The sequence below is a fragment of the Odontesthes bonariensis genome, chromosome 21, assembly GCF_027942865.1.
Source record: "Odontesthes bonariensis isolate fOdoBon6 chromosome 21, fOdoBon6.hap1, whole genome shotgun sequence".
NCBI classification, from domain to species: Eukaryota; Metazoa; Chordata; class Actinopteri; order Atheriniformes; family Atherinopsidae; genus Odontesthes; species Odontesthes bonariensis.
The window spans coordinates 8,260,148-8,275,693 of record NC_134526.1 but is presented as its reverse complement, the minus strand read 5'-3'; the positions used below and the strand labels follow the sequence as shown (position 1 = coordinate 8,275,693).

The 15,546-nt window shown below is 39.1% G+C and overlaps 2 protein-coding genes across 2 annotated transcripts; one reads left to right on the top strand and one right to left on the bottom strand.

The window, feature by feature from the left end:
- Window positions 1-612: 612 nt before the first annotated feature.
- Window positions 613-10,008, bottom strand: ppp1caa (protein phosphatase 1, catalytic subunit, alpha isozyme a). The gene is made up of 8 exons (XM_075454181.1): window positions 9,843-10,008; window positions 9,448-9,558; window positions 4,822-4,953; window positions 4,330-4,560; window positions 4,142-4,246; window positions 3,833-4,056; window positions 2,129-2,263; window positions 613-1,552 (listed from the first exon to the last, which is right to left on the bottom strand). Exons 2-8 carry the CDS (start codon window positions 9,500-9,502, stop codon window positions 1,436-1,438), a joined length of 999 nt encoding a protein of 332 aa, XP_075310296.1. The 5' UTR covers window positions 9,503-9,558; window positions 9,843-10,008; the 3' UTR covers window positions 613-1,435.
- A 2,437-nt stretch (window positions 10,009-12,445) lies between these two features.
- On the top strand, window positions 12,446-15,525 carry cldni (claudin i). The gene is made up of 3 exons (XM_075454182.1): window positions 12,446-12,591; window positions 13,901-14,033; window positions 14,426-15,525. Exons 2-3 carry the CDS (start codon window positions 13,902-13,904, stop codon window positions 14,927-14,929), a joined length of 636 nt encoding a protein of 211 aa, XP_075310297.1. The 5' UTR covers window positions 12,446-12,591; window position 13,901; the 3' UTR covers window positions 14,930-15,525.
- Window positions 15,526-15,546: the final 21 nt, after the last annotated feature.

Here is a 15,546-nt window from a genome sequence, read left to right as displayed (position 1 = left end):
CCTCACCTCATGCTAGCAGTTTAGATTAAATGAAGCCCATTTCACATGAGCTTTATGTTCAAATCAACCATCTTTTTAACCAGAAACAAATCATCTTAAAGCACTTCAAACTGAGAGTTAAAGCAGTGATTCACCATCTCATTTCCCTGATAGTTCTTACATTTGATCACAGCTGAATATTGTTCTCTCCCTTCACAGCGATCAATACAGATTCTGTATCAGAAAACTGTCTGGGCAGCATGAGGTGACGTTGGATTGCACAGAATATATCTGCCAAACAATTGTGAGGCGAGTGGGAGCCACCATCCTGACAGTGTTCAAGCTAAACTTCCATTAACTGCCGATGCCAACAATTAGAAAATATAAACATTTAGGGCCACTCCTTAGAAAAGCTGAGAACATTGGGTTCTGAACCCAGCACTGTGAGTCCTAAATTTCCTCTTGGCATTGTCTACATCCTACTGAAGCTCGAAATGACCGAGTTTTTAAAATTGATAAGAAATCTGAACCATCAGTTCAAAGAACAACGCTCACATACAACAAAGGAAGCCGCCGGGCGGTGGGTCACAGAAAAGCATGACAAACAGCAAACACAAAATAATGATGGCATACTCCAAATAAATGGTTACTTTTATTCATCTGTGAGTGAACTAAAAACAAAAGCAAGAGAAAAATTAAAAACAAAAATAAGACCATGACTGTTTTATGTATCTACAAAGAAAAGAAAAAAAAAAAAAAGAAAAAAAGAGCAGACTATATCACATCCATGAACGTGATCTCAGATCATTGGTTTTCAAGATGGAGACAATCAAGTCATTTAATCCAGAATCCATCTAATTAAAACGATTCACCTGCACACGTATCGTCCTGTGCACCCAGTGTGTGGTATGTGCCGTTACCGCTCGACTGTGCAACTTGATCCCAAAACCCCCCTCTACCCCCTCCCGACCCATCACAGACATACATGGACCTCTGAAACGCAATGTACAAAAGCTTGTGTTTAGCATTAAACAGTGCCTGGCCTTAACATAAACAGACATGGCTCCCCTCTTCCCTCCCCCCTTCTCCCTCCTCCCCTGCAGCCAGGCCTGAATTTACATGATGAATGGGCAGAACCCACTTCTATAAAATGACAGGAAAAAAATAAAATAGTAGGAAAAAGTACATACATACAGAATACAGCAAGTCCCTCTGTCTCATTCTCACTTTTGAGTAGATACTCAGACACAAAAAATACACTCAAATATCCAAACAAACAGTTAAAAGTAATTTCAAAGAGAAAAAGCATGACTGAACCCTGGACACTTGTTTACTTTGTTGCCGTTTTGTGACGAGGGAGAAACAAGTTGGGAGGTAGAGGAAAAAAAAAAAAGAAAAAGAAAGACTGTTGGGCCAACACAGGGTGGAAATTCATAGAAAGGGGACTCAGTGGGTGTTATTTCTTAGCCTTAGCAGCCTTGGCTGAATTTCTTGGAGGGGTGACCGGTCTTCCTGATCCCATTCCTCCCCCTCCACCATAAGGATACAATTTCTTATCTGCTGGCTTAAGAATCTGAAAGAAGGACACCAAAGTTCTCCATTAGACTCAAAGACATACATACTGGACTCTTCTAGTCGAAAGTAGCGATTAAAATACAACTTAATGTTCAATTTGTTCAGCTACAGTCGTGTGAAAAGGCAGTGCACCTTTCAATTTGAACGTTTTTATAAATCAAACGTACCTGATGAATTAAAGATTCACCCTTTCGTTTCACTGCTCAATTAAAGTTCTCCTAATACGCACCCGTCACATATTCAGGTGTGCAGAGCTTTTTATATTAATATATGAAGCATGACAAATCATCATCTGATCTTCAACAGGTCTTAAAATTAGATCAACAACAACACATGACTGATCACACCGTGCAATTACTCATTTGACAAAAAGAAAGCCAAATAAAGTGTGAAATATGTATTTTAAGGACAAGATGATTTCTCTGTGTGTAAAACCCCAGAACTGAGAGATGGTGCACTTCCTTTTTCACACAACTGTTTATTACTCAGCTTGAACAGAAGTGGTAAAAACATGTACACTAAATGTCATCACTACCAACCAGATTAATGAAGAAAAAGGTTGCGTTTTACACACCTGGAAGGAGCACATGAGTGTCTCATCCACACTCATCATGGCACCAGCATTGTCAAACTCTCCACAGTAGTTGGGAGCTGAGAACAGAGTGACGAGTTGCCTCTTTGCGAAAAACTCATAACCATCTTCAACCACCTGAGGACAGAAATGACAATGTCAAGGCAACAGAACACGAGTAAATGATGCATCAATTTCATCCAGATGGTTGTGAAAAGCACTGCAGAGGTTACTTTGACATACCATCGACTTCTATAAATACCAACTTCCCTTCTCTGTGGCTTTACCTGCCATTATTAAATGCAGCACTTAAAGGGATATGCCACCCCCAGGCCAAATTAAGTGTATCCCCGCATTCCCGAGACATAAATAAGTGTGTGGGAGCGTTTTCCTGGCGACCCAGGCATTGTCCGAATCTCACAGCACTGACCACTGCTTAGTTGGGCGTAATACCTCCATGCTAGCGTCGCCACTCGAAATATTTTGTCCAACGTGAATTAATTTACTTGATTTACCTTCTAATTACTGTGTGAGTGGTGTACTTTCACATCGAGTGCAAATGACTGTAAATCTACACAGAAGGCTTGGTTTGCTCATGTAGTTTTGGGAACTAGTTTCCAGTGCGGAAAACACAGCCGAAGCACACTCGCCGCTACGTCTTTGGGAATCCCCACCCCTGCTTTCTTCAAACAAACCAGCGTGAAGCAGCCGGGGGGGGATTCCCAATGACGTAGCGGCGAGTGTGCTTCGGCTGTGTTTTCCGCACTGGAAACTAGTTCCCAAAACGACATGAGCAAAACAAGCCTTCTGTGTAGATTTACACAGTCATTTGCACTCGATGTGAAAGTACACCACTCACACAGTAATTAGAAGGTAAATCAAGTAAATTAATTCACGTTGGGCAAAATATTTCGAGTGGCGACGCTGGCGACGCTAGCATTTATGTATTACGCGCAACCAAGCAGTGGTCAGTGCTGTGAGATTCAGACAATGCCTGGGTCGCCAGGAAAACACTCCCACACACTTATTTATGTATCGGGAATGCGGGGATACACTTAATTTGGCCTGGGGGGTGGCATATCCCTTTAAGGAAAGGCTAAGACTTTGCTGCCTCTCCTGCTTAGAAAACACAGCCAACCAAAGAGGCAGCTGGAGCCACAGTGAACCAGAGTTCAGTGACATATGAGGCTTTAGTTGACGACTACTTATCAGTAAAAGCTTTGCAGGAGCGGAAGCCAATAACAGCCACCTGTACAACAAGCTCGTATCACGGGGCCCAAGCAGAACTCTAAATGTCTTCCATCTACATCCTGCATCCTATTTTATTGAGTGTACTGCCAAAATAAGCAGGAACAGCAAATACTGCACATGCACTGTGGCTGTGTGTCACTGTGGTGGGTACAATCAACCAGTAAAGATGTGAGAAACTATGTAAAAGTGAGCCAGGTTTGAATGAATGAATGTAAACAGACTGATAAAACCGCTAATGTTATGTATCCTTTGTCTGAAAAGCTCTTTAGTGATCATAGATGGTGCACAGAATTCTAGAGCAGGATGAACTAAAGTATATTACAGTTGTAAAATCCTAGACATGAATTTTGTCCTTTAAAAAACAAAATAATAATAATTAGTTTAACTGAGGGTAAATATAGAGGAGGGGAAGGCCTTTAGGCTTTTGCTACATGCACAATAACCAGGGAACGTTACCTGATGTGCCCTGCATATTAGGTCCATGTCATGTTTGTGCAAAAATTTGGCCACCACATCTGCCCCAAATGTGAAGGAGACACCACGGTCATTTTCACCCCAGCCCAGCACGTCTTTGTCTGGATCAGCCCACAGCAAGTCACACAACAAACCCTGGTCAGGCACGTCTGTGGGTCGCATTACTCTGCGGATCTGCTCCATCGACTGAAGATCTGGTGAGAGGCCTGCAGCAAGGACATGTAGAGAAAACGCATCCAGTCTGGTTCTCAACATCAGACTTTATAAAAATCACATCTGGTCCACGCCTACCTCCATGACAGCAGAAGATTTTCTCATCTACAATGGCAGCCACAGGTAAACAATTGAAGCAGTCAGTGAAGGTTTTCCACAGCTTAATGTTATACCGTCGCTTACCTACACAACAAAAGGAAAAATAACAATTTAATGAAGGAATACAATTATTTTTCACTGTTTACACGTGTTTTTTTTGTACTTACACTCATCGTAAAAGCCGTAGATTCGATTAATAGAGGCGCACTCGTGGTTTCCACGCAGCAGGAAAAAGTTCTCTGGGTATTTGATCTTGTAGGCTAGAAGCAGGCAGATAGTCTCCAGTGACTGCTTTCCTCTGTCTACATAGTCACCCAGGAACAGGTAGTTGCTTTCTGGGGGGAAGCCTCCGTATTCAAAGAGTCGGAGAAGATCATAGTACTGACCATGGACATCACCTGTAGGGGGCAGCAGAGATGTACAATTTGAACACTTCGATTGCTTTATGCAGTTGCTTTTGTTGCAACATTTACTACCATCAGCTGAATAAACCCGAAAATTACAGATAAGCAAACTGTCCAGTACATCATATAAGATGCAAGTCTCGTTTACCAGAATCTGCCAAAGATTCAGCCTCTTGGGACTTATTTTTATATTATCTTGATGCTGTTGACTGTATTCAGTGAAACTCACTGACCCCCGAGTTCATTAAAACTCACCACAGATTTTTAAAGGAGCCTCGAGTTCAAGCAGGATTGGCTGGCTCAGGAAGATTTCACGGGACTTGAGGCAAAGGCCACGGATCTCATTCTCAGTTAGTTGAACATTCTTCCCTGGGCGAGACCCCTTGACTGGAAAAAAAAAACGAGATGGGACACATTTTATATGAGATGCCAAACCATAAAGAGAAACCTACACTCAGAGCAAGATTCAGAGAACGATTGACATAAAGGAATGAAATGATGTTTGAATTTTGAACCAGACCACCAGACGAGGCAGTTAACACCTCCCACCAGCCAAATGCTGTCAAAGTCTGTTAGCAGTTCAATCTAACAGCCAATTCAGCAGGTACTTCCATCATTTAGAGGTGATATTGTGCTTTACATGGTGGAAATCACAAGCAACATTTTAGAAAACCTAATCAGTGGAAACTAGCTTCAGGATGTCTGCCTGAAAAGTAGGTCTCTCTGTTATGATGGAAACTCAAACTGAGACTAAAAAGAAAGATAAAAAAAAAACCACTTCCCCTTTCAGTCACTGTTGCTGCAACCCGAATACGGCAAACATACCAGTAAGACTCTCTTAGCGTGCACGGTTAACAGACAACCAGCTATGACAGCACTTCCACAAATCAACAGAGGGAAGAAAACCTTATAAATCATATAAACTGCATTCACTGTGCAATCATGATTGCTCACATACTGTTTCAGATGCTTCACTTGTGCCATCTCAAGAATTCAGCAGGTTTGTCAAGTGTCTGCCCAAGTTATGCTTTCTCACTTTCCACTCACACTTTATGGAGTGGAAAAAGTATGACTTGAACACAGACCAATTTATCTTCCTGCCAAATAACTTCTCTTCGTAGCACATCATACCAAATGTATGCTGCCGTGGCTTTAATGAAAAAAAGAGTAGACTATCTCAGAGAACGAGTGTGCCCTTATGCAAGACTACTCCTGATGCAGTTTGGAACCAGGTTTGTTTGTATCACTGACAGAATCAATCACGCCTCCACTTGTACATGTGCTGCTTGAAGCCAAAGCAGATCCCAACAGAAACTGTCCAAGCCTACAGATGAGAAAGCCTCATTCCTAAAAATTCAACTCAGGCTACTGTACAATTCCTACACTCTGTACGCTACGGCTTCAACAAAACTGCCCCCCAGGCCATCCGACTGTGATCAACTTACACGATTTACTGAATCATAGAAAACTATCTACTTCTCACACAAACAAAACAATTGTATCCGATGGCTGCTTAGCCGATCGAAAGGTTACGATTAACGATACAATAAACAAGATGTTCCTGTTTAGAAACAGAAACCAAACACCATTTTCACAACTATGATACAAGTAACTCAAACTTTGTTGAAATATTTTAGAAATGTATCAGCAGCAAGCAGAAAACAAAAAAAAAAAGCAAGCCAACAAATGTTTAAATAGAATAATAAATAGCCATATTAATGACACTAGTTAAACACAGTTTTGTTGCACTTAAAAATAGTCTTGTGTGGCTTGAACAATTCCCCTTGAAATTAAAAAAAAAAAAAAAAAAAAAAAAAAAGGGATCTATCCATCAAACTAAACAGCATATCTCTGATTATATGGGCGACTTCCATCTATAACAACATTTTCTAATGAAATGTTGTTATCATTCCTCTTTTACAGCATACTGGGTGAAGCAGTTGACTTGACGTTGTGGAAGAGGTGTTTAAACACGGTGAGCACAGCCATCTCAGACATTTGCAGGATTATTCACTTAAATGCAAACCAGTTCACATTCAAGATATTGATAACTAGATCACAGATGATAGATCAGGTAAATTACTGCTGGAATATATAAGGAGACAGAAGTAAACATCCCACACACAAAGAAGAAACTGACACTTCAGTACGGTGAATTAAGCTTGTAAGGATGAAAGTAGGAATCACCAAAAGGTTGCAGAATAATGGCACTATTGTGAAGGGACGACAAAAGGCAGTGAAAAGTAGATGGAAATACTGCAGTGCTGCTTGTTGCTTTAAACCTGGATTACAGACAGTTAAGCCCTGACAGAGCTTACTCCAAAGTTAGCCTCATAGCCAGTGGGCAACAGCGAGCATGTCATGAGAGCTACAGACAAAAGGCTTCCCGTTACCCTGACCAGGAGGCCAAAAACAAAGAGCTGGACTGGCACAACACAAAAGCTGCCAGGGTGTCAGGAGCGCTGGAATCAACAGTAGATGTGGTTCAGCACTCCTGGCTCAAAGCTAGGTGTTCTGGTTGGGCTTAGGTGAGGTCACGTTCTCCAGACAGGCTATTAGCAACATGCTCGTTGAGTTCTCTTAGCTATTGATCTACGTAAGTAATCCAATTGAAACTGCTCATTATCCAAACACATTTAATTGGTTTGGTCTCAAAACACAGCCAGCAAGCGGGGCAGCTACCCTCCTGTTCACACAGGAGATTGAGATGGCATCGGTTCATTTTGCAAGCTTTTAACACAGTACCTGCACCAGCACATTTTATTTAAACACCTTTTCTTCTTTTGTCCTGAGCAGAGAAGAAGAATACTACAGTAAAAATATAAAAACTGATTAGTGACCACACCAAGCAATAAAACCAAAAAAAAAAAAAAAAAAAGTCAAGTAAGTTACATAACAGGATATAAATACTGCCACTATCAGGCTTGTTTGTCTTCTCCTGTGTTTGGCAGACAACCTTATCACAGCCCATATACAACAATCCAAAACACTACAGCATGTTCCACAGTCAAAGTCAAACTCCCTGGAGGGAAACTGACTGCACGTGCATATTCATGTATAATCCCAATCACCTCCACCAGCTCAGCTAAGGCTAATCATGCATAAGACGGTAAACAAACTGAAGGTTCGGGTTAAATCAACATTGGTTTTGGGGAAATTCTCTACATCAAACATCTATTTTACTGTTCAAAAAATAAAAACAGAAACTTTGAGCTTGTAGTTGCTCTCACTCACAATTTATATTAATTCACTGCTATAATCACGCATCCACATATTACAACCATTGTTTCAGTAATCTTATTTTGTAATTACATCATACTTCTATGCTTTTAATTGAAGTCGATTTGATTGTCTTAGTTTTAAAGTAGTTTTCACAGGAAATGCAAGAGGCCTGTCAGAGCCTACATGCATTTGCTGTTGAGCTGGAACAGATTTGACTTGTTCTGGTTCATTTTACGGTGTTTACGGCTGTCTTTTGGTTTAAGTCGTGGTGTTGTTTTTGGACTCTTAACCACATAAAATTTTACTTGACTTGGACAAACAGCTTTAAAAAGTCATTGGGGAGGAAAATTATTTAAAAGGTTTTTTTTTATTTCCTTTTTAAAATTCAAATTGGGACTAAAATTTAATTTTTCTAGATGCTACATCATAACAGGGATTTGTATAACCAACATACTTAATGTTGCTCCTGTGAAACACAAAGCTATTTTTAAACCAACACATCCACAGGGGAAACCGAGTACATGTGAACCAGACATTATTTTTCATGCTCCGGGCAATACTGACATTAAAACTTTAGTTCTAATGCTTATTAGATTAACTGTACAGTTGGGTCTGAGGAGATTTGTGAGTGTTTGTTGTCCTCAAGGCTCTCACAATACAATCGCAACATCAAGATTTTAAGACCTACTTATGCTCATACATTTCCAACCATTACAAATCCATCTTTATAATCTTTTCCTTTGGAATATGGTGGACGATACACATTTAAGGCCAATTAAGATGCAATTATACCACATCTGACAAAATAATGTCTTTAGCTTCTTGCAGTGACTTTATTTATAACATGACAAATTAATGCACAATCCATCTTACAGTCAAGACAAAGATCGGTTTTATAATTACTCCAATTCATGCATCTAAGAACATGTTTTTTCTTTTATACAAAAGCACATGACCATGCTTAGCAGTAAAAGTTTGTATTTGCTTCAAAAGCAGAAGTGGAGAGGCTCAACCAGTTCATCATAGTCATGCAAACATTTGCCAATAAAAGCATCTTTGTAAGCACACCTCATTAAGAAGTGACTAACCACCCAATTGTGCCAGGAGTTTAAGATTGAAAGGGGTGAACAAACCTGTTCTTAATATACACCGTTTGTTCACCCCTTTCAATCTTAAACTCAAACCCAACTTGCTCAAAGTTGAAAAGAAACAATCCAAACCCATACAGGTATGCATTAGAAGGCGTGATTTGCCAACGCAAGTGTGTAATCTTCCCGTTTGCTTTACTCAATCGATGTGTAACGTCACGTTTCATAACTTAATCTGTGGACAACACAACGATCTCCAATGCCAACAGATACAGAAAACTGACTATAACATAAAACACATGATTCCGATTGCCAAAGGACAAGTGTAAAAAAATCTTCAAAGAGCAGAGTTGATTTGGTAATAAGCTTCGATCCAAAAGAATTACGAACAAATTCAACAACTGAGCCTGCAAGCCGTGCAATCTTGAGTAGGCTACCATATCACACCGCAACCGCCTTTAACTTCAGCTGACCTACCTACCTGGCATATTGTAGACACATTTCACAAACATCTAGTATTTCATCAAGAAACTAAGCTGCTTTGGTGAACAGTGCATTTGGTTCTCCTTACCTTCCAAGAGACGTTGAATTATAGAGTCGATGTTTAATTTGTCCGGCTCCGCCATTTTCTTTATTTTCTGACGTTATCGGGAAGTAAAGACCTTGGTATTTCGTGTTGCACCTTGGAATTAAAGAACAGACAGAACAAAATAAGATACCAACTGTTACTAATAAAATACGTTATCAATTACACTGTTTAGCAAACGAATGTCTCGCACTGGTAAATCGGAACAATATGAACAATCAATGAGCTTATCCGAGCTTGAGCTAACGAAGCTAGCTGGGTTGCTAGTAGCCAAGTAGCATACGCTAAACTACACATACACATCAAACTAGCAGCGGCACAACTGGACCGCGGCTGGTTAGCTACTAAAAAACGATTTAGCGAATAAAATATGTCCAAACCTTGTCGTCGGGTTGTTAACTATATTCCTGATGTATAGAATATGAAAATATTTATTCGCTGAGTTTTATCTTGGCCCCTTTACCCCTGGACTGTCCAGGTCGCTCGCCTCTTCCCCCAGGAACTTTAAAATAGGGCCATTTCGTCGAAGTGTCTACGGTAACCCAGGAGGCTGAATCAAACCGAGTTTTCACGCGATTCTCAAGCGATGATTGGCCCGTTGTAAAATTCATCAGCCCAAACGTTGGTATCTGATTGGATTAAGGCGAAGTCTGTCTTCCAATCAAACCCCACCTACGGAAATTTATAACGGCTTCAATGAGAACTGAATAGAGTTCAAATCGCGCCACCCAGTATTTATATTTGGAACTGTACTTTAAAACCTTAAAAACATCCTTTCCAGTTTAATCTTACCTACGCATAGTAGGAGGACACAGGCTATCTTTTCAAGCTATTTGTATATATGTTTATGCACATATTTGAAATATACTACATGTAAATTAAAGTTGTGAAATTGTAAACCTTTTTTGGTGTTTGTGTACTTTTATTAAGTTCACCCCGGTGAAAAATAAATGTATACAGAATTTTAGCATGCTTAAGTGTACTTGCAGTCAGGCTCATCCTCAGTAAATGTAAAATGTAATAATGATTTTTTTAACTTGAAGTTTTCTATTTTCGGGGCAACTCTTTTTGTGCAAAGAATATTTCAGTTGTGGTTAAATCGCAGAGAAGCCAAATTTAAAGAGAAGCCAAAATTTTTTTTCTATGTACATTAATGTGCCAAAGTGGAACAACCTAAAGTATACTTAGTACATGGCTGTGTATGTTCTAATTTATATGCTTGATTAATAACAGTTTACGTACTTGATGTAAGAAGTATACAGAATATTTGTAGCAAAATTGCCACTAATATGAAGCCAGTATGCTCTTGATATGATCTTATTTTCTTAATCGTAAACTCAGTCATGTTAGTCACAGAAAAAAAACAGATTTAAGATATACTAAAGCTTCAGGGTATAAAAATGTGTATCAAAAAGTGTGGTTTCAGTGCTCAGTTGCATAATAATTCTGAGAAAACAATTTTAAACTGAACAAAAATACGTTGAACAAAAATTTGAAATAGCTACACTTCAGTAATTGCCAAAAATTTAACTTAACTTAAAAACTCATTTTCTTTTGATTTTTTCTAATAAAGTGTACTATAACACAAAAAGTTTTAACGTGCGTAAAAAGTGTTGTGAAAATAGTTCAAAGTGTGACATTAGCAAACATTTGATATTTTTAGACGGTACACTTTTTGTTTGGATTGGTAATGTACTGTTGAAAATGTGAGTGGATACTTTTAAATACAATTAAGTACACACACACAAGCACACACACATACATCTATATATACATGTACACAAATAAGGGAGCAGATGACACTAACCAACAAACATTTGCTCTACACAGCTGCAACTCTGACACGGCTTATCTAATTGCTTTGTTTCTCTACGTGAAGGCCACATTCCTTTTCATTTCCTCATTTTCTTTCCCGTGATCCACGAAACCCAGATTATGGTCTTGCGCAAAAAACCCACTCTATTTCATCCTGCAGAATTGGTCTCTTTGGATTCGTCACCATAGTTTCGACAAAGTCAGGCGGGAATTGGATGTGTGGGAGTTGAGTTTGGATGTGTAGTTTTGGAGTCATGAGTAATATTTGTTTGTACTAGGTGCACAGGTGGAAAAAAAGAGTCTCCAGATGACTCAGTCATGAATAAAATCTATCTTAAGACACACCTGTTGTTGTGTTCAATTATTTTTATAAGTCTGAGTACAAAATAAATTAATAGATAACTTGATTTTCGGATCTCGCTTCACATCAGACCAAAATATTTGAAATTTCATGAGATTGTGGTTGTCTTACAAACAAGGATGAGCGATGAAGAGTGAAATAGACGATAAGACAGATAAGATCTGGACACGGGGAATAGAGGAGACTATCAGATAAGTAGACTGATAAGTAGTTTCTTACCTATCAAAAACAGCTCTTGTCACACAGAACAGGACACATGTACCTGAGACCTGAGCTGATAAAATGTTTTAGTGTCAGAAACATACAATCGTATATGACTGTTAAGGTCAAGGCTTTCATTTCTTCTTTGTGTCTTGATCACGCTGCTGACAGTTAAACAGCGACCTAAGTTTGATGAGACTTCAGACTGTTGTGGTTTTCTTCAGTCTGATTTCATGCCTGAAAAACACTGGTGCAGCACATCTTAAACTCATTCTCCTCTTAAATAACTTGAAATGATCCAAAGATTTCTGGGCAAGGCAAAACCCTGAATGTTTCAAGATCCAGGATATAAACAATTAATTCAGTATAATCACTTTTATAACAGAAATCAGTTGCCGGGTTGTGCATAGTTATGATGAGAAATCACAATTTTATTTCCCAGAAACTGTTTTTTTTTCCCCTGAGACAAATCAACTTAGAGCATCTCAGCTCAGTAAGTTCAGATGTTAAAAGAGAGAGAAACACGCTTATAGACATGTTCATACTGGTTTTGAGGTCCTTACCTCCCCCTATATTACTCAGTTTAAGCCGCAGCTCCACCTACATCTTACATTCCTATACAAATACCCCATCCTATCACATAGTGTCTTCACAATATTTGTACATCAGAAAACCATCTCGAACGACACTCAGGCCGGAAAAAAGGAAGAACCTCAACAGTTATCTTTATTCATCAATTTGAAAAATAGAAGGTAAGCAACAATTCTTTTTAAATCTGTTTTTCTAACATGTTCAACCTGAACAGGATTTCAAAAATGTTTGATTGGACAAAGGATAAAAGGACTTGTTCAGTGCATTAAAACAGTTGTCACAACAACAACAAAAAGGCTCTATATTCTTTTTGTCTTTGTTTACTATTTTGTAAGGTTCTCATAATCCTTAACATATACCAACTCATTTAAATAATGTTTTTTTCTAAGTATAATAAAACAGAAAAAATAGTAACTTTGAGGACAAAATGAACTTTCAGGCACAGGAATAATTGAATGTAATGTCAAATCCACTGACTCACATCGGATTAGTTTGCAGGGTGAAATCGGACCTAAACATTTCTGTCTGCTGTGGGTCATGTTTGCTTTACACAGGATGTCATCTTCCTGGTCAGAATCCAGAAAAAGTTACACTGGTGTTCCAACCTTTACTGGATTGCCGCTCTGCTTTGTTATTTGATTTGAGACGTGAAGGCAGGGTTTAATGATTATCAACACAGACTGTCCAACTTAACGCATGTATACTTATACTGCATTTATCTAAATTAGAATTGTATGATTTGAAAGTCTCTCACTTGTGAGCAAAATTTAGTGAACCACTTTTTTTTCCTTTCCTTCCTCTGTTAACCACACATCCTGGTGTGTTTTATTTTTAGCATTACTTACTGTAACTTTAATTTACTTTTCTGAATAAATATGAATAATAAAGTCCTCGAAAATCAACGAGTAGAGCAAATATTTTGAAGTTAGAGAGCCTAAGGGAGTGGTTCAGTCAGTCTTGGGTGGAGATCCTGGAGGCCTGGGCCTGTCTGGACATGAGTTATAAAACAAGATGTGGCCCCAAGCTACAGTTCCTGTGAAGACCTGTATGTAGGAACCTGTGTTTGTATCTGTGTGTGTTCACCTTTGTGATTACCAAAGAAAGAAAAAGGGAGGGAAAAGCTCATAGATTAAGAGTAACACAAAAGTTAAAAAACATCAACAACTTTTCAATCCTGGATCAGAGGAAGAGCTTCAACAACTTTTCCTCATCATGTTACCCAACAATCATTTATGTAGAAACATCTAAATCATAATTCCAAGACACTAAAACAAACTTTTCCTCACCTGAGTTGAAAGATGGAGGAAATCTTCGGAAGGAAGAAGAACCGAAACTGAAAATTTCTGAAAAACAAAGTGTGAATATGACATCACCAAAGCCAGCAACAAAACGGAGCATAAAGTAGCAACAACTGCTTCAATCATCTCCTTCATGCTTTTGTCCCGTTTTCTTCCAACTTGTTTTTTCCAGAATGGGAAATTCTGCAGTTCAGATTGGATGTGTGTTCCTCGGAGTCCTTGGACTGATCGGTGTCATTGTGTGCTGCGCTGTTCCTCAATGGAAGGTGTCATCCTTCACAGGGTCCAACATTGTGACTGCACAGGTAATGAAAAAATCCATTCAGGAATCTACACATTTGAGTCAAATGATCCCAAAAGAATAACTTCTCTGGATTTAATACCATGAAAAAAACACAAATGATCAACAAAATGTACACTAATGCTATTGTACACTATTGTTTAGGATACTATTGGGTAGATTGTGTTAATATTTTTACAAAAGTTTATTACATGGACTTTTTTGTGATTTAAGTCTTGTAAAGTAACTAAAACTGTCAGAAAAAGCTGTACGATGTACTTGTCCTGATGTATTGTGGAGTATAGGAAGCATTATATAGAAGTGCTTTAGTATACGTATTATAAGTAGGAGCGTAAGATCCTCCACCAGACATGAATTATATATGAAACTACCCACACTGTTATTTTTCATGTGTAGAGCAATCAAGAGGGCCTGTGGACGGAGTGCGTGGTGCAGAGCACCGGGCAGCAACAGTGCAAGAACTACGACTCCCTGCTGGTGTTGCCCGCTTACCTGCAGGCTTCCCGAGCATTGACCATCATCAGCTGCATGCTCAGCAGCCTCAGCCTCCTCATCCTGTTCTGCGGTGCCAACTTCACCAACTGTGTGGAGAATGAAGACGTCAAGCCCAAGATCTGCCTGGTGGCTGGGGTGGGCCTGTTACTGGCCGGCCTCCTGGCAATCATCCCTGTCAGCTGGACTGCACATAATGTTGTGAGCGATTTCAACAATCCCTTAATTGCTCCTTCCATGAGAAGGGAGCTGGGAGCATGCATCTATATAGGCTGGGCAGCCGGTGTTCTGATGCTTTTGGGTGGAGGTCTGCTCTGCTGCTTCAGCAGGCCTAAATCAGGCAGTTCAGGAGGAACCGCCAAGTATCACAGTAACAGCGCTTCGGCCCCAAGCAAAAATTATGTGTAGTGGCTTTCTGAAAGGGCAGGGACAGGGGTTTGTTTGGTGAAAGACTGGGAAGCAATAAAGTGGATGACAACCGGTATTGATTTGAAAATAACATAATTGTGTAAATATTTAATGCTAATGATAACAGACTTCTAATTTCTTTGTCTTTCTATATTCTCAGCTAAGCTGGTGTTATTTTAAATTTGGTTTCTGGGTGGTATGATTTGAAAATAAAGGCTGTAAATTATAGTACTTTGTAATTGGGTTACTTCTTTGAGAGCAACAGCGAACAATTCTAGCTAGAAAAAAGTCTTCATAAGCAGAAAACTTACCAGCCATAGTAACCTCGAAACTCAGCGTTTAGAGATGAAAAATGGCTAAATGGCATTTAGCATGATTGATCTCTTATTTGTTTCATCTTTGACTTGTGGGCAGGAAAAGCTAAAAAATCATCTCAAACCAAATGCACCTCAATAGGCCTCAGGGAGTATTTGTGTGCAAATGTTTTTTCAGATGATACATTCTCAAGCATTTAAACTGTATTTCACATAAATGTATAAAACATTTGGTGTTACACATTTTGTATCATTAAAAATGAAATTATTCAAATTTGAAAATGTGTATTTCATGTGTTTTGT